At 42.5% G+C, this 22,966-nt stretch overlaps 1 protein-coding gene across 1 annotated transcript in view; it reads right to left on the bottom strand.

Moving 5' to 3' along the window:
• DNAH8 (dynein axonemal heavy chain 8) overlaps nucleotides 1–22,966 on the bottom strand; it is a 567,023-nt gene that overhangs the window by 346,989 nt on the left and 197,068 nt on the right. The window contains 2 exon segments of the mRNA XM_030557275.1: nucleotides 1,123–1,227; nucleotides 10,544–10,779. Coding sequence (XP_030413135.1) covers nucleotides 1,123–1,227; nucleotides 10,544–10,779 — 341 coding nt within the window.

Here is a 22,966-nt window from a genome sequence, read left to right as displayed (position 1 = left end):
CTCAGAAGCCACCTACTACAGGACAGGCCCAACAAAGAAAATAACAGAACGCCACTAGCCATCACCTACAGCCCCCATCTAAAACTTCTCCAGCGTACCATCAAAGATCTACAACCTATCCTTAAAGGTGATCCCTCACTCTCACAGATCTTGGGAGACAGGCTAGTTCTCGCTTATAGACACCCTCCCAGCCTGAAGCAAATACTCACCAGCAACCGCACACCATACAACATAAACACTAACTCAGGAACCTATCCTTGCAACAAAGCCCGATGCCAGCTCTGTCCACATATCTATTCAAGTGACAACATCATAGGACCTAATCACATCAGCCACACCAACAAGGGCTCGTTCACCTGCACATCTACCAATGTGATATATGCCATCATGTGCCAGCAATGCCCCTCTGCCATGTACATTGGCCAAACCAGACAGTCTCTATGTAAAAGAAGAAATGGACACAAATCTGACATCAGGAATCATAACATTCAAAAATCAGTGGGGGAACACTTCAACCTCTCTAACCACTTAGTGACAGACTTGAAGGTGACAATTTTGCAACAAAAAAACTTCAAAAACAGATTCCAAAGAGAGATTCCTGAACTCAAATTAATATGCAAATTAGATATAATTAACTCAAGCCTAAACAGAGACTGGGAATGGTTGGGTCATTACACTAATTGAATCTATTTCCGTTTGTTAAGTTCTCCTCACACCTTCTATGGGTCATCTTAATTATCACTTCAAAAGTTTTTTTTCTCCTGCTGATGATAGCTCATCTCAATGGATTAGACTCTTCCTGTTGGTATACATACTTCCACCTTTTCATGTTCTCTGTATGTATAAATATCTCCTGTCTGTGTGTTCCATTCTATGCATCCGAAGAAGTGAGCTATAGCTCACGAAAGCTCATGCTGAAATAAATTTGTTAGTCTCTAAGGTGCCACAAGTACTCCTGTTCTTCTTACTTTTCTCACTATCATTGTAAGAGGTGACCAGTTCCAACACTGGCTACTCTTGGAGCAGTACATCTTATGTATTAGTCCCTTACTGTCATATAAGCCTAATGACTCATACTATCTTCTAATGAGTAGTAGAAAAAGTACAGATTCAGATACTCACAGCTTTGGTCTGTAATTTGTTAAAAGAATATCTAAGTGTATCAACTCCTTCTGATTCCTCTTTTGTCACCTCAACTTCAAATCTATTTAAAATACTATAAGCTTCCTATAAAAGAGGAAAAAATAATCATGATACAATTCAAATTTATTTGCAGGAATACACAGTTTGTAAAATATACTTTAAACTAATACAGTCAACTTAGTTTAGGGCCAATATTTATGTTTAGTTGTTTTTATAAAAAGGGGCTTTGGATGAAGAAGAGCCAGTCTCTGACTACAACAGATACAGCTAATCTTTTAACGAGCAGAGCTGTGTGAAATATTAAAGGCAAATTTAGAAACACTACACATTGCCTGTGTTAACGTTCACAGAACCTCCTAAAATGTATTATTATATAACATGTTTTTCATGCTAATTACATTTTTTTCAAAGTAGATTATTAATTTGTATACTATATGGATATACGTGTACATTTTGAGAAATGTTCCCAACTCTGGATGATTATCAGCACAACATTGCATATTTCAAAGGTTTTCTATCATCCTGTTTACAAAGAATATTATTGCAATATGTTCAGACTGATTTATCAAGTGCTTTCACATATAATAATGCTGGGATGACCTTAACATTGCTTGATTTTTTATGTTGTTTGGTTCTGTTAATGCGGCAGCTTATATATTCTCTAGTTTACTACCTTCACTGTAGAAATAGGGCACAGATTATTTACAGGAGAAAATGGGATAATTAGTTTAGTTTAAAGTTCATGACCAAGCAAAGAAAAATTATAACCAACTAAGACAAAAGGCTGAGTGAAGTATGTAAGTCACTTGCTTGCTGTTGTGTACTTGTAGTGTGCATTCACTGCAACTTACGACTGCCTGTGAATACACAGTTCTTTCTTCCCTGCAATCCTCTATGCTTGGAAACCTCTTTGTATCTCAGCCCAAGTCTATATCATCTCCTCTTCTAAGTATTCCCTTAACCCACACTTCAGTAAGGCTTATGAAGGGTATATCTACACAACAAAATTACTCCGATTTTACAAAATTTGATTTTTGGCAACAGATTGTATAAAGTCGAGTGCGTGCGTCCACACTAAGTACATTAATTTGGCGGTGTGCGTCCATAGTACCGAGGCTAGCGTCAACTTCTGGATCATTGCACTGTGAGTAGTTATCCCATAGTTCCCGCAGTTCCCCCACCCATTGGAATTCTGGGTTGAGATCCCAATGCCTGATGGGGCAAAAAACATTGTCACGGGTGGTTCTGGGTACATGTCATCAGGCCCCCCTCTCCCTACCTCCCTCCGTGAAAGCAAAGGCAGACAATCATTTTGCGCCTTTTTTCCTGGGTTACCTGTGCAGATACCATACCATGGCAAGCATGGAGCCCACTCAGCTGACCATCACCGTATGTCTCCTGGGTGCTGGCAGATGTGGGACTGCATTGCTACACAGCAGCAGCTCATTGCCTTTTGGCAGCAGATAGTGCATTACGCCTGGTAGCCATCATCATCATCATACTCCTGGGTGCTCTTTTAGCCGACCTTGGTGAGGTAGGTCAGGGGCACCTGGGCAGACATGGGAGTGACTCAGCCAGGTCATTCCCATCTTCTGCCAAGCACCCAGGAGATGACGATGGCTAGCAGTCATAATGAAGCATCTTCTGCTGAGCACCCATAAGATGACGATGGCTAGCAGTTGTACTGCACTGTCTGCTGCCAGCCTAAGGTGTATAAGAGAGATGGAGTGGATCAAAACAAGAAATAGACCAGATTTGTTTTGTATTCAATTGCTCCTCCCTCCCTCCATGAAATCAATGGCCTGCTAAACCCAGGGTTTTGATTTCAATCCTTGAGGGGGCCATTCTCTGTGACACTTGTTAGTGTTTCTCCTTGATGCAAAGCCACCCCCTTTGTTGATTTTAATTCTCTGTAAGTCATGTCGTCAGTCGCCCCTCCCTCCATCAGAGCAACGGCAGACAATTGTTTCGTGCCTTTTTTCAGTGCAGACACCATACCACAGCAAGTGTGGAGACCACTCATCTCAACGCAGCAACCATCAACACTGTAAACACCTCGTGCATTATCGTGCAGTTTATGCAGAACCAGAACCTGAAAAAACAGGCAAGAAGGAGGCGACAGCAGTGCGGTGATGAGAGTGATGAGGACATGGACACAGAATTCTCTCAAAGCATGGGCGCCGGGCAAGGTTCATGCTGTTGTGGAAGTAGAGCAGGAACTGACAGGGATTTGAAGGGGATTTCAATGCAAACAGTCCCCTCTGTGAGCAAGAGTCAGGCTAGCTGTAACCCTAATAATGCGAGACTTGTAGAAGAGAGGATTGTATGAGGCGAGTGAAAAAGAACTGTGAGAGAGGTTGTTTTGACCTTGTGTTAAGATAAAAATGGAATGTAGACTATAGCAGAAATTGTTGCGAGAAATAAGATAGAGAGAAGGAATATGTATAAACGATATGCAGCTGTTGCTCGTTATCGTCTGTAAAAAAGGTATAAATGTTGGATCTAATTGTTTATCTTTAGAGAGACCTGCCTAGGTGGGGGAAACCCTGTGTCCTACTGCACTCTCTCCCTCCATGCAATTGCTAGACAATAAAGTATCTGACTTGCTGCACTCAACCAGAGAGTAAGAATTCTGTTTTTCTCCGACACCGTGGAACGCTGATTCTGGGCCCAGGAAACAAGCACAGAGTGGTGGAACGGCATAGTGTTGCATATGTGGGACGATTCCCAGTGGCTTCAAAACTTTTGCATGCATAAGGGCACTTTCATGGAACTTTGTGACTTGCTTTCCCCTGCCCTGAAGTGTCAGAATACCAAGATGAGAGCAGCCCTCACAGTTGAGAAGTGAGTGGTGATATCCCTGTAGAAGCTTGCAAGGCCAGACAGCTACCGGTCAGTCGGGAATCAATTTGGAGTGGGCAAATCTACTATGGAGGCTGATGTGATGCAAGTAGCCAAAGCAATCACTGAGCTGCTGCTACCAAAGGTAGTGACTCTGGGAAATGTGCAGGTCATAGTATATGGCTTTGCTGCAATGGGATTCCCTAATTATGGTGGGGCGATAGACAGAATCCATATCCCCATCTTGGCGCTGGACCACCAGGGAAGCCACTACATAAACCGCAAGGGGTACTTTTCAATGCTGCTGCAAGCACTGGTGGATCACAAGGGACATTTCACCAACATCAATGTGGGATGGCCGGGAAGGGTTCATGACGCTTGCATCTTCAGGAACACTAGTCTGTTTAAATGGCTGCAGGAAGGGATTTACTTCCAAGACCAGAAAATAACCGTTGGGGATGTTGACATGCCTATAGTTATCCTTAGGGACCCAGCCTACCCCTTAATGCCATGGCTCATGAAGCCATACACAGGCAGCCTGGACAGTAGTCAGGAGCTGTGCAACTATAGGCTGAGCAAATGCAAAATGGTGGTAGAATGTGCATTTGGACGTTTAAAGCGTTGCTGGCCCGCTTTACTAACTCGCTCAGACTTCAGCAAAACCAATAATCCTATTGTTATTGCTGCTTGCTTTGTGCTCCACAATCTCTGTGAGAGTACGGGGGAGACGTTTATGGAGGGGTAGGAGGTTGAGGTAAATCGCCTGGCCACTGATTTCACGCAGAAAAGACACCAGGGCAATTAGAAGAGCACATCAGGAAGCACTGCGCATCAGAGAAGCTTTGAAAATCAGTTTCATGACTGGCCAGGCTATGGTGTTACAGTTCTGTTTGTTTCTCCTTGATGAAAACCCACTCCCTTGGTTGACTCATTCCCTGTAAGCCACCCACCCTCCCCCTTCGATCACAGCTTGCAAAGGAAATAAAGTCACTATAATTTAAAAAACATGTACTCTTTATTAATTGATCATAAAAATAGGGAGAGAACTGACAAGGTAGCTTGGGTGGGGTGTGGGAGGAGGGGAGGAGGAAAGGAAAAGGCTACTTCAAAACTTGTTGAATGACAGCCTTCTGTTGCTTGGGCTGCCCACTGGGGTAGAGTGGCAGGGTGCGTGGAGCCTCCCCCCCGCATTCTTGAGCGTCTGGTTGAGGAGGCTATGGAACTTGGGGAGGGTGGATGGCGCTTAAACAGGGGCTGCAGCAGCACTCTGTGATCCTGTTGCTGTTCCTGAAGCTACACCAGATGCCAGAGCATGTCCATTTGACCCCGCAGCAGCCCCAGCATTGCATCCTGCCTCCTCTGATCTTTCTGCCGCCACCTCTCATCTTGATCGTCCCTCCTCACGTTTGTCCCTCCTGTCCTCACATTCATTGGCCCCTTTCCTGTACTGTGATAATGTGTCCTTCCACACATTCAGATGAGCTCTTTCAATGTGGGTTGACTGCATTGTCTCAGAGAACATTTCATCGTGCATGCGGTTTTTTTGCCACCTTATCTGGGAGAGCCTTCGGGACAGAGGAGGGAGGCTTCAAAAATTTGCAGCTGCAGGAGGGAAAAAAGGGAAAGAAGTGTTTAAAAAATACGTTTTACAGAACAGTGAGTATACTCACGGTGAACAACGCTATTCACATTACACAGCACATGTGATTTCAGTATAAGGTAGCTTTTTGCATCTTATATCGAGTGCCTGCAGCTTTGGTGTTAGAGATCACAGACGCAGGGCCAGACAACAGAATTGGGTTGCAGGTGGCCATGGTAAGCCATAGTCTTTTGACTTCTGCAACCTTCATAAAAGCAGTGCCCTCCTTTCCCACACCAACCAAAGCCTGTTGAGTGCTGCAGTTTCGTGTTAATGTGCAGCAGTAGAAACCAAACTAATTCCCCCATCCAATTCTCTCGGATGATCACTTTAGCCCTCTCCCCACCGCATGGCTGGTATCAGGGAAGAGCCCTGCCAGCCAAATGCAAACAGCTCACCGCCAATGCCCCCTACAACTTGGATAACTGCAGGGAAGATTTCTTTTCAGCCACAGGCAAACAGCCCAGTAGGAATGGCCACCTCTGAATGTCCCTTTAATTAAATTCCCGTATTTCAACCAGGTTACCATGAACAATATCACTCTCCTGAGGATAACACAGAGAGATAAAGAATGAATATTGCTTGAATGCCAACAAACACTGGGACCATACGCTGCCAGCTTTGTCATGCAATGATACCAAATTACTTGATACTAGTCTGGCATGGTAAAGTGTCCTACCATGGAGGACGGAGTAAGGCTGCTCTCCCCAGAAACCTTCTGCAAAGGCTTTTAGAGTATCTCCAGCAGAGCTTCATGGAGATGTCTCTGGAGGATTTCTGCTCCATCCCCAGACACGTTAACAGACTTTTCCAGTAGCTGTACTGGCTACGAATGCATCCCAAACACTTGCTTTTAAACCATGTATTATATATACAAAGGTACACTCACCAGAGGTCCCTTCTATGGCTTCATAGTCCAGGATACCACCTTGGGAGGGTTGAGAGGGTATTTCAGTCAGGATGAGAAAAAGATCCTGGCTGTTGGGGAGAATGGTGTGCTGTGTGCTCTCCTCAAGCTCTCCTCCTTCTCCTTCTCATCTTCCCCATCGCAAAATCCTCAGGCATGGCTGAGAGTACCTCCTCCTCAGAATCCACAGTCAGGGGTGGGGGAGTGGTGGCGCTCCCCCCCCGAATTGCATGCAGCTCAGCGTAGAAGTGGCATGTCCACAGCTCTGTCTCGGAGCATCCATTTGATTCTTTGGTTTTCTGGTAGGCTTGTCTGAGGTCCTTAACTTTCACGCAGCACTGTGTTGAGTCCCTGTTGTGGCCTCTCTCCATCATGCCCTTGGAGATTTTTTCAAATGTATTGGCATTTCGTCTTTTGGAACATAGTTCTGATAGCACGGAATGATCTCCCCATACAGCAATCAGATCCAGTACCTCCCATATGGTCCATGCTGGAGCTCTTTTTCGATTCTCGGACTGCATGGTTACCTGTGCTGATGAGCTCTGCACGGTCACCTGTGCTGATGAGCTCAACTGGCCAAACAGAAAATGAGATTCAAAAGTTTGTGGGGCTTTTCCTGTATACCCGGCCAGTGCATCTGAGTTGAAAGTGCTGTCCAGGGTGGTCACAATGGTGCACTGTGGGATAGCTCCTGAAGGCCAATACCGTCGAATTGCATCCACACTAACTCTGATTTGAACCAGTGATATCAATTTCAGCATTAATCTCCTCATTGGGGAGGAGTACAGAAATTGATTTTAAGAGCCCTTTATGTCGAAGTAAATGGCTTCGTTGTGTGGACGGGTGCAGGGTTAATTGATTTAACACTGCTAAATTCGACCTAAACTCGTAGTGTAGACCAGGCCGAAGACTAGTCCTCCCCTCAACAAAGCATTAATTAAATCAATGAGGGCATAAGGGGAACAAAAATCAAACAAAAACATGGAACTAACAAGTAATTTGTTAATTATCATTGCTCTATATCCTAGTTTTTATCACATTCCTGGTTTATATGTTTTCCACGTAGGGCACAATCCTGAAAATATTTATATTTAGAAGTGACATACTCATGTCAGTAATCCCATTGATGTGAGTGGAATTTACATGTTAGCAAACTCTATAATATAGACTGGAAACACTTTGGGTCAGGACCTTATCCTTACACCCCTCTCTAAGTATGTAGGACATATTTGAACCTATTAAAATAAAATAAATACTCATCAGATTCAGTAACATTTTCCCTACACATTTATAACAACATGAATTGGCTATACTAGAAGACATGTTGAACACTGCTGCTACTATCAGAATTTATTATTGTACTATAATCATTGTGGTTCGCCATCTCTCCCATGATTGTCTGCATACAGCGTACAGGTCACAAGAACTGGTAGAAAACTGGGAGAATGGTAGATTCCCACTAAGGAACAAGATGACTTATACTTTCCTAAAACTACTGCTGTTGGTGAAGATACTGTTCCATGTCTCCACTTGTGCTCATACTTCTCTTGTCTAAACTCTATCTATTCTTTTAATCTTGCTGTTGGTGGCATTTACTGATTTTATTAGTGCTGCTAGCTTAAATTCATCAGGGAGCTGTATGGATGAGACATCTTTTCTCACAGTGATGTGTTTTGGGCTGCTATAATAACAGAAATTCCATATCTGAAATAGATTAGAACTCATGAATAATGGATCATTAGAAAAGAATGTAAGAATCTTGGCTCTCCGGTACAACACAAAGGACAATGAATGACTCTGTGATAAATCGGTGGGGGGGGTAGCTTTCTTTTATGGACAACCAGCCAGCCAGTTTGCCATAAAATCCCTCTTGGTGCTCTTCTCTATTTGCTTTACCTGTAAGGGGTTAACAAGCCCACAGGTAAAAGGAAAGGAGTGGGCACCTGACCAAAAGAACCAATGGGAGGGTTAGAACTTTTTAAAATGGGGACAAAACTTCCCTTTGTCTGTGTGTTGTGGTTCTCCGGGAAAGGGAAACAGGGAGCAGTTATGCTCTGAGAAGCTGAAGGCCAAATATGAAAATCCTCATATCATATCTAGAACTACTTATTTAACAACCAGATATGTAAGTAGATCAGAAATGTTTAGAAAGATGCAATTAGGTTTATTTCTGTTTATTTATTATTGGCCTGTGGACTCCTCTGTGCTAACCCCAAATGCTTTTTGTTTTGCTTGTAACCTTTAAGCTGGATCTCTAGAAGGTTATTCTTGATGTTTAATTGTTGTAAGTGGGTTTTTTAAATCTAGCAGAAGCTTAAGTGCTAGATGTATTTTCTTCCTTTTTGTTTTTTAATAAAATTCACCTTTTTTAAATAACAGGATTGGATTTTTGGTGTCCTAAGAGATATATGCATATGTTGTTTAATTAGCTGGGAACAACAGCTAATTTACTTTGTTTTCTTTCTCAGCTCTTCCCTAGAAGGGGGGTGAAAGGGCTTGAGGGTACCCCACAGGAAGGAATTCCCAAGTGCACCTTCCTGGGTTTCAAGGGGTTTGCATTTGGATGGTGGCAGCATCTACCCATCCAAGGTCAGAGAAAAGCTGTAACCTTGGGAGGCTGAAGTGGTCAGTATCAATTTTTAGAATCCTTACAGGCCCCCACCTTCTGCACTCAAAGTGTCAGAGTGGGGAATCAACCTTGACAGACTTGTTTGTATACCTAATTTGAAAAATAGACACTAGAAAAGGGCTTGTCTAAATTAGGGAAATTTGCACCAGTGTAACTACATCACTACAGTTACATTGGTGCAAACCCCTAGTGTAGACACTGTACTGGTGCAATACTAGGTTTTCACTGTGAACACAATATGCAGTTATACCAGTGCAAATTTCCCTAATATAGAAAGTCCTTATTTGAATTTAACATCAATATCCAGCAAAGGAGCACAAGAGAATCTCAACAAATGCACTAAACCAGTGGAAGGACTTTCCTGTTTTATGTATGATCTGGACAGAATATTACTGGAGATATGAAAATGAAACATAACCCCTTACAGGCATACATTATTAATATTATTTGTATAGAGTCACCACTGTGTGGAGTGCTTTATAGATGTGTAGAAAGATATAATTCCTACTTCAAAGTATCTACAAACTAGGCAGACAACACATAACACAGCAACCAGTTAAAGGAGGTAACAAAAATAGCAGAAATGAATGCTGAAGTAAGGTACTTTTTGTTATTTCTGTGCTTTTTTTATTTTTTTAATAGCGGTTGTGAACCTGTCCATGAACGGAGGACTGAGGTTTGTAGGGATATTGAAAACACTCTTATTCTTTAATGTCAGTGGCATTCAATATAGAGAACTACTGACATCAAAGAAAGCAGTGAAAGAAAGACAGTCTATTTTATCTGACAAATTTAAAGGTACAACTCCAGGTACACATTGAACTTTGTTATATTGACATGTGCTTTTCCTGACTATGCCTTTATATTTGTTCTTTTTGTACTTTTGTAATCGTTTGAAATATTTAACCACTATCTTTCTGGTATCATGGTAGTATAACTAGTCTTCAGAACGGAAAAGGTTAGCATTTAGCCTTTTCCCTCCTTCCACAAAAGATGGACAATTTTAAAAAAAGAAATTAAAAAACTGGGAAAACTAAAAGAACTTACATTAGAAAAATTATGTATATACCTCTGACAATGTACTGTGACTTCCTAAATGAAAAGTGGCTCTGTGGAGGGAATCTGGAAGGCAGAAAGATAAGATTGCAGGAGGCTCTATCTATGCATACAAAAAAGAGTAGGACTAGGATGACGAATATCAAGAACAATAAAAGTGTTGCTGCAGGGAGGTAAAAGGAGAGAAATAAGTATTTTGTTTCCCATCCCTCAAAGTGGAGACTGGAGGAACATATACTCATCGTTAGGGTTCTCCAAGTCTATTTAAAAAATCCCAAATTCTAAATAAATTATTTTATTTCAAAACAATAAAAATTAAGTGTCTTACTTCAATAGGTCCCAAGGTCATATCCATTTGTATTTCATTATCACGTATGCTAGACAAAGCTTCCATTGCAAATCTGACATCATCTAAGTCACGAATAGGTCGAGATAATTTCTTCAAATATTCAGTTATAAATGATATCATGTCTGCCATTTTCTTCTTATATTCCTCATTTAAGTAACGACAGAGTAGCATCTTCCATGCTTTGGCTTCAATCGACAAAGCAAGTTTCAATGGTCCTGGTTTAAAAAACCCAATAGTTTATTGCATCTAAATTTTAACGCTCTGAAGACAACTACACTACTTATACAAAAAAATCATGTGTATATCTTCAAAATATAATTATAGTCAGAAAAATTACTGTATGAAGTGAACTGAATTACTTCATTCTATTGTTTCATAATCATTTAAAAGTTATTTCACTTAATCTCTAGTTGTTTTGTACATTTTATCAACTTTAAAGCATCTTAATATGTTTATCTCACTAAAAGAACAAACATATAAGACAACTAACAAAAGGAGAAAATTATTCACTTATACTGCATCATTTCAAATTCACAGAAAAAATCTTCTTTTCATGGAAAATTAGTATAGCTTCATTAAAGTCAATGGAGCTAAACTGATTTACATCATCTAACGATTTGGCATCTTGGGCCTATACTCTTTTACATGACTGCATCTGGAATATGCCACAACTAAAATTTTGAATTGTTACATCATATCATAAGCAGATAATACACACACACCCAACAGAGAAGTAGAAGAGCCAATGACTGCTTCAGTTACTGTTTTTTTTTTTTGGAATAAATAAGAATTTCAATAAACAACACTTCTGAACTCTAGCGATAGAACATGAGTAACTGCTAACCTAACATAATCATTATGTTCATAAAACAAGAATTGCACATAAGTTACTTCCTGTTCTATTATGTGTTTGCCAAAAAGTTCTCATCCGAGCACTAAACAGCTGAATTTGAAAGGGCATGTTGGTGATCACAGATTAAACTTCTAGAAAGAGGCTTACATTTTTGAACCAAGGATGCTGAATGTTCTTGTGGTCCATACATATTGCAGGTTTTTCTTAATCCTACCAAGCAATTAACTTCAATAATATCTTGTGACAATGAGTTCCTCAGGCTCATGCACAAAAAAAAATTTATTTTATGAGTTCAGATTTGCTATCTATTTAACTGAATGTCCCTTATTCAAAAAGATGAATTGAAGTGCCCAATCTACCTTCTCTATACCAACCATTCATTATATCTTTATCTTGTCCTTTCTTATTTTTTTCAATTTCTCTGTATTTGGAAGTTTTTTCCAAGCCGCTAATTCATTATTTTTGCTCCATCATTCACCTCCTCTATTTCGGCTATATTATATACATATATATGTGTGTATAGTGTAGTGTATTTATAACTATGTCGGTCCCAGGACCTTAGAATGACAAGGTAGCCCGCTGCACATCGAATGGTCCTTAGAATATGAGCTAACTACTTCTGCTAAACAATCTGTTCCCCCTTGTATTTAGTAGTGATGCTCGAAGTACCTTTCCTAGACCTGAAGAAGAGCACTGTGTAGCTGGAAATCTTGTCTATCTTACCAACAGAAGTTGAGCTCATAAAAGATATTACCTCATCCACCTGATATATTAAGTAGTGTAACTAGAACTCAAGACCATATTTCAGGTGAGGCCTACCATTGACTTATATATACAACATTGTAAAGTTTTGAGTATTATTTTCCATCCCATTCTTCATGCATGCTGATATTTTATTAGGTTCTTTTTACTGCTGCTGATCATATAAGCACAGAAATTCATTAAGCTGTCCACAATGTCCAGGTCTTTTTCCTGAACAGTTACACTTAGTTTAGAACCCAGCAAAGAATGCACGAAGTTCAAATTATTTCTCCCATTTTATGAATTACCTCACCCTTTTTAACAGCAAATTTCAGCTGTCACTGTGTTAGTACTATGCCATCAGAAGTTCACCCCAAATCCTTGTTCAGTCTTCATAAACCTAAATAATTTTATGTTGTCTGCAAACTTTGCCACCTCACTGCTCACCTGATTTCCCAGATTAATAAATATATTTAAAAACATCAGTGCCAATATGGAACCTTGCGGCACCCCACAGAGAATCTTTTACTATGATGAAAATCAACCATTTATTTCTATTCTTTGTTTTCTGTCTCTTACCCAGTTTCTGATCCACGGCAGAACTTTGCCTCTCACCCTATGAACTCTGGTTAAATCCTGAAAAGACTACTTGATTTTTAAGCAAGATTTTTTCCCTACTGAGAAGCTCTATTGAATCTTTTTCACAAAGAGCTTCATAGCAGAGGTGATTGTCATCAGAAAGCTATTTTGAACATTGCAGTCAACAGATCTACAGCTCATTTATACAAGGTGAGGATAGGCCCATGGGTTCCTCCAACTTATTGGAGGTAATGTGGACTGTGAGCATTTTTGCAAAGACCAGGGAGCACTGGAGATAGGTCAAAGGGCTGTGTTTGGATACAATTGTGGATCAACATATAGCAGAAACAGATGATTGCATTGACTCTTCCTTTCTGATATGCACGCAAGCATAAGGTAAATCTGCTACATATATAGAGGGGTTAGTTAGTTAATTATTATCCATTATGCCTCTAGCTTTTAGGGCAGTGACAAAGCTCTTCCACTCCGGTCCATGCCCCAGGGTTTTCAGCTCAGCTTCCACAGCTCTTCACTATGTTGTTTTTAGGCAGCCTCATTTTTGCTTGCCTTCAGATGTCCATCTTATTGCTATTCTGGTGATGGAATCAGTTTCCATCCAAAGCACATGGCAAATCCATCTCCAACGCCTCCTGGCAATGATGGTGCTCACAGGTCTTTATTTGAGAATGTTCTGGGCCAAAATATACGGAGGATTTTTCTGAGGCAGTTTGTATGAAATGAAGACAGTTTGGACATGTCATACTTTGTCATTCCCCAGCATTCTGCACTATAAAATAGTGTTGAAAGCATGCAGCTCTGATAAATCTTCAGTTGGTTTTGGTGTTGTATTTGATGATTTCCAGGCTATATTTAAACTCCTGAAGGTGTTCCAGGCTTTACTGATTCTGTTCCGGATGTCCTGGCTTTTCTACTGTCCTGGCTGATGGTGCTGCCAAGTATGTGAATGTTTCTACATTGGTGAGAACATGATCCTCTATCCGTACTGGTGATTGTGATAGTGCATGACATCTGTCTTATTGTGGTTGATTTCCAGTCCTGAATGTATTGAGTCAGGTGTTTTTTTTCTTGTTTATGGTGGTGGGTATGTGACAGGAGAGCGAGATCATCTGCAAAGTCCAGGTCTTCAAGGGACAAGAAGGGGTGGAAGTTAATAATTCCATTCTTAGGCCTGGTCTACACTAGTCAGTTATTTTGGAATTAGCTGAATTAATTAAAAAAAAATGAATCCATCCACACCATTAAACCAGTTTTTTCAATTGAAAGGGCTCTGTACTCCACCTCGGCAAGTGAAGTAACGCTTAAATCAAGATCGCAATCCCGGGTTAAAGGTATTGTGGATGCAATTTGACATTATTGGCCTCCAGGAGCTATACCAGAATGCTCCTTTGTGTCTGCTCTGGACAACACTCTCAATTCCGATGCACTAGCCAAGTGGGCAGGAACAGCTCCGGGAACTTTTGAATTTCATTTCCTATTTGGTCACTGTCAGCACAGTCCACCATCACAGGCAACCATGCAGAGTCCACCATCACAACAGATCACGCAGTCCTGGATTCGCAGACGAACTCCAGCATGGTCCGAATGGGAGGTACAGGATCTCATCGCATGTTGAGGAGATGAATCTGCTATGGCAGAACTATTTCCAAAAAAAGGAATGCAAATACGTATGCTCCAGGGACATGACGGAAAGAGGCTACTCCAGGGACATAGAGCAGTGTCATACAAAAATCAAGGAACTCAGGAAAGAGTATCAAAAAGCCAGGGAGGCAAACGGGCGAGCTGGGTCACATCCCCATATATGATGCTTCTACAGTGAGCTGCATGCAATTATGGGGGGTGACACTACCACTACCCCACCACTGTCTGTGGACATCTGCAAGGGGAGAGTTGCATGTAGTGAGGCGGATGAGTCATGGGAGGATGAAGAGAAGGAGGAGGAGAAGGAGGAGGACAGTGCACAGGCGGCAAGAGAGGAATCCGCTTTCCCTCCTAGCCAGGAACTAATCTTAATGCTGGAGCCAACAGCCTCCCCACATTCCCAAGGCAAGCTCGCGGACCATGACCCTGGAGAAGGTACTTCTGGTGAGTGAGAGCCTGATCGGAGCCATGAAGTGGGGGACTGGGGGGAAACCCAGCCATGCTGGGCTGTTTGCGTTTAGTTTAAAGAGCTCATCCCTGCTCAGAGCCTCATCGGCGCCACACAGTGGGTGCGGGAGGTGGGAAGGAGGGTGTTGTGCGACCCAATCATCCCAGAGAGCCCGCAGGCCCTCCTTTTATTAGGCAAATCCACCAGACATTGCTTGCTATGGGAAAGGGGGACCGGCAATTTGAAAGCATTGAAATGAATGCGGAAGAAGCAGAACCCTGCGTGCCCCGAGGGCTTACCATGGCTGCTTGCAAGCTGAATTCTGTTGCCCGGCTGTGCGTGATGGTTTACTCACACCAAAGTGGCAGGCAGAGGCAAAATGCTAACTTGTACCGAAAGAACATTTGCTGTGTATTATGAATTGCCTGTTTAACTGAGAAAGAGTGTCCCTTTTGTTCTCTGAAACGTATCTTTTAAAATACTACCGTCTCTTTTTCTCCTCACGCAGGTGCAAACGTTTCAACGCGGCACCTATCTACTCTGTCCCAGAGGCTGGTCCAAATTAGAAGACGGAAAAAAAGAACTTGGGATGACATGTTTGCTGAGCTTATGTGGTCCTCCTGCATGGATAGGGCTCAGCTGAATACATAGAGGCAAACAATTGCAGAGTCATAGAATATCAGGGTTGGAAGGGACCTCAGGAGGTCATCTAGTCTAAACCCCTGATCAAAGCAGGACCAATCCCCACACAGATTTTTTCCCCAAAAATGGCCCCCTCAAGGACTGAGCTCACAACCCTGGGTTTAGCAGGCCAATGCTCAAACCACTGAGCTATGCCTCGCCCTGTGAAGCATTACAGGAACACAAAAAGAGGAAGGGCGTGTGTGATGAGAGCAGGCAGGGCGCTATGGTCAAGTTCATGCGGGAGCAAACTGACATGCTACACTGTATGGTGTATCTAACGTGGGAAAGGCAGCAAGACCAGACTGAAACTGCAGCCCCTGTATAACCACCCTCCCTCCTCCCCAAGTTCCATAGCCTCCTCACCCATATGCCCAAGAACACAAGGGGGGAGGCGACCGGGACCCACACACTCAAACCCAGAGGATTGCCCAAGCAGCAGAAAGTTGGCATATGTGAACTTTTGATTTGGTTTCTGGACTTGTCCTTCCCTCCTACTCCTTCACTCCACAACCCAATACCTCCCCTCCCTCCGGTCTACCTTCTGATTTCTCTCAATGTGTTGTGCAACAAATAATAAAGACTGGTTTTTTAAACAATTTTGACTTTATTTCCTTTCATATATACAGGGGCCGGGTAACTTCAAGAGAAACAAACACAACTGTCACATCGTACCCCGGCCAATCATGAAACTGGCTTTCAAAGCTTCTCTGATGTGCAGCGTGCCCTGCTGCGCTCTTCTAATCGCCTTGTTGTCTGGCTGTGCGAAATTAGCCATCAAGTGAGTTGCCTCAACCTCCGACCCTGCCATAAATGTCTCCCCTTATTCTCACAGATATTGTGGAGCACAAAACAAACAACAATTACAGTTGGAATATTGGTTGTGCTGAGATCTAACCAAGTCAGTAAACTGCGGCCAGTGTGCTTTCAAATGTCCGAAAAGCACACTCTACCACCATTCTGCACTTGCTCATCCTGTATTTGAACTGCTTCTTACTACTGTCCAAGGTGCCTGTGTACGGCTTCATGAACCATGGAATTAAGGGGTAGGCTGGGTCCCAGAGGATAACTATAGGCATTTCAACATCCCCAACAGTAATTTTCTGGTCTGGAAAGTAAGTCCCTTCCTGCAGCTGTTCAAACAGACCAGAGTTCCTGAAGATGCAAGCGTCATGCACCTTTCCTGGCCATCCCACGTTGATGTTGGTGAAACGTCCCTTGTGATCCACCAGTACTTGTAACACCATGGAAAAGTACCCCTTGCAGTTTACATACTGGCCACCCCGGTGTGCTGGGGCCAAGATAGGGATATGCATTCGGTCTATTGCCCTGCCACAGTTAGGGAACCCCAGTGCATTAAAGCCATCCACAATGGTCTGCACATTTCCCAAAGTCACTATCCTTGATAGCAGCTGGTCAATGATTGTCTTGGCTATTTGCTGCACAGCAGCCCCCACAGTAGATTTGTCCACTCCAAACTGATTCCTTACTGACTTGTAGCTGTCGGGTATTGCAAGCTTCCACAGTACTATGGCCACTTGGCTTCTCAACTGTGAGGGCTGCTCTTATTTTGGTGTCTTTGAGCTTCAGGGCAGTGGACAGCAAGTCACAAAGTTCCATGAAAGTGGCTCTATGCATACGAAAGTTTTGCAGCCACTGGGAATCATCCCAGACCTGCAACACTATGCGGTCCCACCAGTTGTGCTTGTTTCCCATGGCATGAACCTGGCCTAATGCCACCATGATCTCCCAATCGCCACATGCTGTGCTTCTAGGAACGTCTGTGTCCATGTCCTCATCAGTATAGTAATCGTGCTGTCATCGCTTCCTCACCCGGTTTTGCAGGTACTGCACATACTGCTGGATAATGTGTGAAGTATTTACAATGGTCAAAGCTGCAGTGGAGATCCGAGTGGGATCCATGCTTGCCACACTATGGTGCCTGCACGGGTAATCCTGGGATGAAACATAGGAGAGTTGTTCAGTTCAAGATGGCCTATAAAAGGTGGGAAATGGTTGTCTTCTGTAACTTTCATGGAGGCGAGAAGCTCATTAGAGCTGCAAGATCAGGAGAGCAGAGTTTGTGGCAGAAGCTGTGTGGCTCAGTTCACGATGGTCGACAAACAGCAGAAAATGGTAGCCTTCTGTAGCTTCCACCGGAGCCCAGGACAGACAACATGAAGAAATTTGCTAGCGCTGCAAGAGTGGGAGAGCAGACTTTGCGGCAGAAGCTGTGCGGCTCAGTTCACGATGGCCGAAAAAAGGCAGGAAATGGTTAGATAACAGGGTAGCTAGAAAGACAAGAGGACATGCGAGGTGGATTCATAGTACCAGGAGACAGGCAGTGCACTGTATTGCACTGTCTGCTGGCAGTATGGTGTCTGCCGTAGCTTTCACAGAGGGAGGAGCGAGTGACGAAACACATCCAGAAACACCTGCGAGAATGTTTTTGCCCCATCAGCACCATTAGTGGGATAGCTACCCACAGTGCACCGCTCCAACATTTGATGCTAGCCTTGGTACTGTGGATGCACTCCACCGAATTCACGTGCTTTAGTAGGGACACACAACAGCAAATGTATAAAATTGCTTCTGAAAATTCGAATAGAATAATTTTGAATTAATTTTGTACTGCAGACGTACCCTTAGTTTGATCTTTACTGAACAGGTAGGGTTTCTTTAAGTCCAGAACAGACTGTATTTTTAAATTTTTCAAATATTTAAAAAAAAAAACCAACAAAATAAATGCCTGAGAACTAGTGCTGGAGCATTTTCTATGGCTGCAACGTACAAGTGACGTACAATTAGGACTTCCATTGTTTTTCAGTATATGTGGGGAGATGCCATTTATTAGTTACAACAGAGCGAATTACAGGATGTATCTATCTTTAATGATTTCCAAGACCCTGGTTGTTTTTTGCCCTTTGGAAAATATAATTTGATCTTTTTGGAAATTAAAAGCAGCCTGACTGTTGGAGTAGCATCTTCTGCCTTCTCTGATACATGTTCTTCAGGCGTTACCGCTGCACTACGAATTCTGTCTTCTGGTTTGTGCATCCTAATATCTCTAAAATAATATTTGCCTATAATGGTGTAAAATCTCAGCTTTTCTTACTTGTGGGAAAGTAGAGAATACTGTGGAACAGCTCTCTAACCAAGAGTTCTCAAAATATCTCTTCCTTAAATTTACATATGCCACAACCATAGTGCTGGCTGAATCATACCCAGACATATCAGGATTTCAGTCAGCAAATTATTTAAGCTGATTGTCTTAAATGTGACTACTCACATGCTTAAAATTAAGAATATGCTTAAGGTGATTTTGTGAATCCAGACCTTAGTGACAAAAAGGGCACAGCAAACTGCTTGTTGTTCCTGTTGGGTGATGTGTCCAAATATATTTTCAGTGTTGCTCCCCTATCTTTCAGACTGACTGTCATGGTACAATTCCCCACTCTGAACCTTAGCGTCCAAAAGATGGGGTACCAGCATGAATTCTTCTAAGCTCAATTACCAGCTTAGTACCCGTAGCACTGCCACCAACCAGGAATTCCAGTGCCTGGTACACTCTGGTCCCCACAAAACCTTGCCCGGGGACCCCCAAGACCCAGACCCTCTGGATCTTAACACAAAGAAAGTAAACCTTTTCCCTCACCGTTGCCTCTCCCAGGCTTCCCCTCCCTGGGTTACCCTGGAAGATCACTGTGTGATTCAAACTCCTTGAATCACAAAACAGAGAGGATAATTCACCTTCCTCCCTCCTTCTCTTTCCCCCTCCCAGACTCTTCCTGAGAGAAAGTAATCCTGGCACAGAGAGAAATCAGCCTCTCTCTCCCTCTTCCCTCCTTTCTCCCCACCAATTCCCTGGTGAATCCAGACCCAGTCCCCTGGGGTTTCACCAGAATAAAAAACAATTAGGTTCTTAAACAAGAAAAGCTTTTAATTAAAGAAAGAAAAAACAGTAAAAATTATCTTTGTAAATTAAAAAAAAATGGAATAGGTACAGGGTCTTTCAGCTATAGACACTGGGAACACCCTTCCAGCCTAAGTATACAAGTACAAATTAAAATCTTTTCAGCAAAATACCAATTTGAACTCCTTTCAGCCAAATACACATTTGACTCCTCCCAACCAAATACACATTTGCAAATAAAGAAAACAACCATAAGCCTAACTCACTTTATCTACCTAGTACTCACTAGTCTGAACTAATAAGAACCTGTATTGGAGAGACTGGAGAGAAACCTGGTTGCACATCTGCTCCCTCTCACAACACAGCACAAAAACTTCCCTCCCTCAAGATTGAAAGTATCCTGTCCTCTGATTGGTCCTCTGGTCAGGTGACAGCCAGGCTTACTGAACTTGTTAAGCCTTTGCAATCAAAGAGATATAAAGTACTTCTGTGCTATTAACTTTTCTTATCTGTTTATGACACTGACATCTATGATAGTACTCCTGAAAAAGCGAGAGTCATTGGTTTCAGTGAATTCTTTAATTTAAATATTACACCAACAGCTTAAGCAATGGAATCAGATTCAAGTTCTGATTCAGATAGTTCTATGTTCTCTAAGCTCTATGTACTTGATCAGCATTTTGTTTAATTTCCTCTTTATACAGTTGATCTTTACGCATGTTGTGTATAGTTATGCTTCTGTGAATGGGCTGCTCTGGTTACCCCAGCACTAAAGAGAAAAATATGACTTATGGAGAAAAATGGAAGGGATGAGCAAAAAGGTGGAAACTCTGATACCACTAAGACCTTAAAATATGGAGAAGTATCCAGGAACACAGTCTCAATTAAGGAGCCAGCTCAAATGAACGTTAACCCAAGAAATTAAAGAACAGCTAATATATTAAAGCTTTGAAGTTTTCTCACAAAATTGAATATTGTATGGGGCAGTTATCATCTCAATCCTTTTCTGATTCAGATGATCTTTCCCCATGAGACTGTTGAAGAGGGATCCCAACTGAGAAATTTTGGAAAGGGCTCCGTAAATTCTAAATTTATCATGAATCCCACACCGAAAAGATAAGGAATTACTTGATATATTGCATCCTAAGTGGTTGTGGATGTTGAACCTTTCACCAGATAGTTATCTAAATATAGGATTACTTGAGCCTTGGCTTTATCGCTTCCACTGTGTAACAGGGTAGCTTGCCCCATAGGCAGAGATTCTGGGGCTAAGCCAACCCTGATTATAGGTTAATCCCCATCTGAGCGGGATCAGGAAACTCCCTATAAAGGGCAGCTGGTGGCTGCAGAATGCTGGGGGATGTCCAGGAAACAGAGGCTTGAGAAGTTATAGCTAGCTGGAACAGACTGAGCTGCAGGGAGCAAGATTAGCACATGCAGAAAGTTTGAACTGTGCCCAGCTATGGGAAAGAGGACTAGGAATCCACCAGCTAAGGGGAGAAAGACATTGAACTGAGGCTGGGACCTGGCCAGCCAGCGTATATTTTAAGAGTGAATAAATTGGACCCCAGGTGGGGGGAATATTTTAATTTCATTTGGATTGTCTTGAATTTGTTGGTACCCTATGAAGGAGACAACACAGGCAGACAACTGCAGAGCAACCTCTGATCATGAGGGGTGCTTAGGTAGCAACCAACTGCATGACACATAACCAGAACATTTTCAAAGCTGAACAGAAAAAAGGAATATTGTTAGTGTTCTTCACAGAGGGCAAATTCAAGATTCTTCTGGTGAGCTTTGAAAATAAGAATGTGTGAATACTTTCTTATAGGTCTACTGAAGAAAAACCTTGCCAGGGTTCATGACAAATTACTATCAAAGAGGAAGTTACTCACCTTGTGCAGTAACAAGAGTTCTTTGAGATGTGTATCCCTACTTTGGGTATTGGTGTGTCCCTGCACTGTAGATCGGAGATTTTCGGTAGTGGTGCTCAGTTGAGGTGCACATGCACAGTAGTCATCTCGCAGTGCTGTTGGCACCTCATCTACTGCACGCACGACCCAACCCTTTCATTTCGTTCTCTACTGCAGAGCTCAATTAGTGAACTCCAAAGTAGAGGGGAGGAGGGTGGATTGTGGAGCACCCACAGGGACACAAATCTCGAAGAACCCTCGTTACTGCACAAGGTGAATAACTTCCTCTTCTTCTTCAAAGTAATGTCCCTGTGGGTGCTTCGTTTCAGGTGACTGTAGAGCAGTGCCCCACTATGGACAGAAGGGGATTTGGATTCGCATGAGTTGTTTCAGAAAGCACAGTAAGGCCTAATATAGTGTCTGACATAGAACATTGGATGATGACATAGTGTTTTGCAAAGGTGTGCTCAGAAGCCCAGGTGGCAGCCCTGCATATGTCTATCAGAGGGACATTATTCAGGAAGGCTATAGACGTAGCTATGGAACATGTGGAGTGTGATTGGATCCCTTGTGGGGGTCCTTTTTATGCAGCCAATAGCAAAGTTGGATACATGTAGAGATCCATTTAGATAGTCTCTGGGTTGATATTGCACATCCTTTGGAGTGTTCTATTGTGGAAATAAACAGCCTTGGAGATTTTTGGAAGGGTTTGGTTCTGTCTAAGTAAAACGCTATGGCTCACTGATATTGAGCGTAAGTAGGATGACCTCTTGTGAGTTTCCATTTGGTTTTGGGTAAAACGTGGGAAGGTGTATGGGTTAGTTTATGTGAAAGGGTGTCGATATTTTAGGCAACAATTTTGGATGTGGTCACAGCGTGACCTTGTATTTAGAAAACACGGTGAAGAGGACTCAGCCATCAGTGCCCCAATTTTACTGACTCATCTGGCTGAGGTGATCGCAACCAAGCACGCAGCTTTCATAGACAGATGAAGGAGTGAAAGGCTCAAAACAGGCTCTGGTGTGGCATTTAAGTACAAGATTCAAGTCCCATGGGGGTGTAGGTTGTCAGACTTCCCTGTAAATGTTTTGTATACAAATGAGGAAGCATTTAGTGATTGGGTGTGCAAAGACTGATGTTCCATCCCACTTATGGTGAAAGGTCACTAAGTGTACTTTAATTGAGCTTATAGATCAGCCCGAGTCTTTCAATTCCACTATGTAGCTCATTACAATCGGGAGAGGTGCCGTGACTGCAATTAACTGTTTTTGTTGGCGCCATAGTGAAAATCTCTTCCATTTTTGGAAGTAAGTATTGCGAGTAGTGGATCTCTTACTATTTAATAACATGTTTCACTCTTTCCAAGCAGGCTAATTCATTGTGTTGGAACCATGTGGGAGTCATGCTCTGAGGTGAAGTTTCTCTGGATTTGGGAGGTGAGTCCAGCCATTGCTCTGTGAGAGGAGATCCACCTACAAGAGAAGAGCTCATGGACTGCACACGGCCAAGCACATCAGGTAAGGGAACCAAGTCTGTCTGGGCCACATTGGAGCAATCAATATGACATGGACCCTGTTGGTCCATATTTTGTGAATGACTTGCGAGATTAGAGGTA

Source organism: Gopherus evgoodei, chromosome 3 (assembly GCF_007399415.2).
Source record: "Gopherus evgoodei ecotype Sinaloan lineage chromosome 3, rGopEvg1_v1.p, whole genome shotgun sequence".
Taxonomy (NCBI): domain Eukaryota; kingdom Metazoa; phylum Chordata; order Testudines; family Testudinidae; genus Gopherus; species Gopherus evgoodei.
The sequence above is the reverse complement of the archived record's forward strand: the minus strand, read 5'-3'. Positions and strand labels throughout refer to the sequence as shown.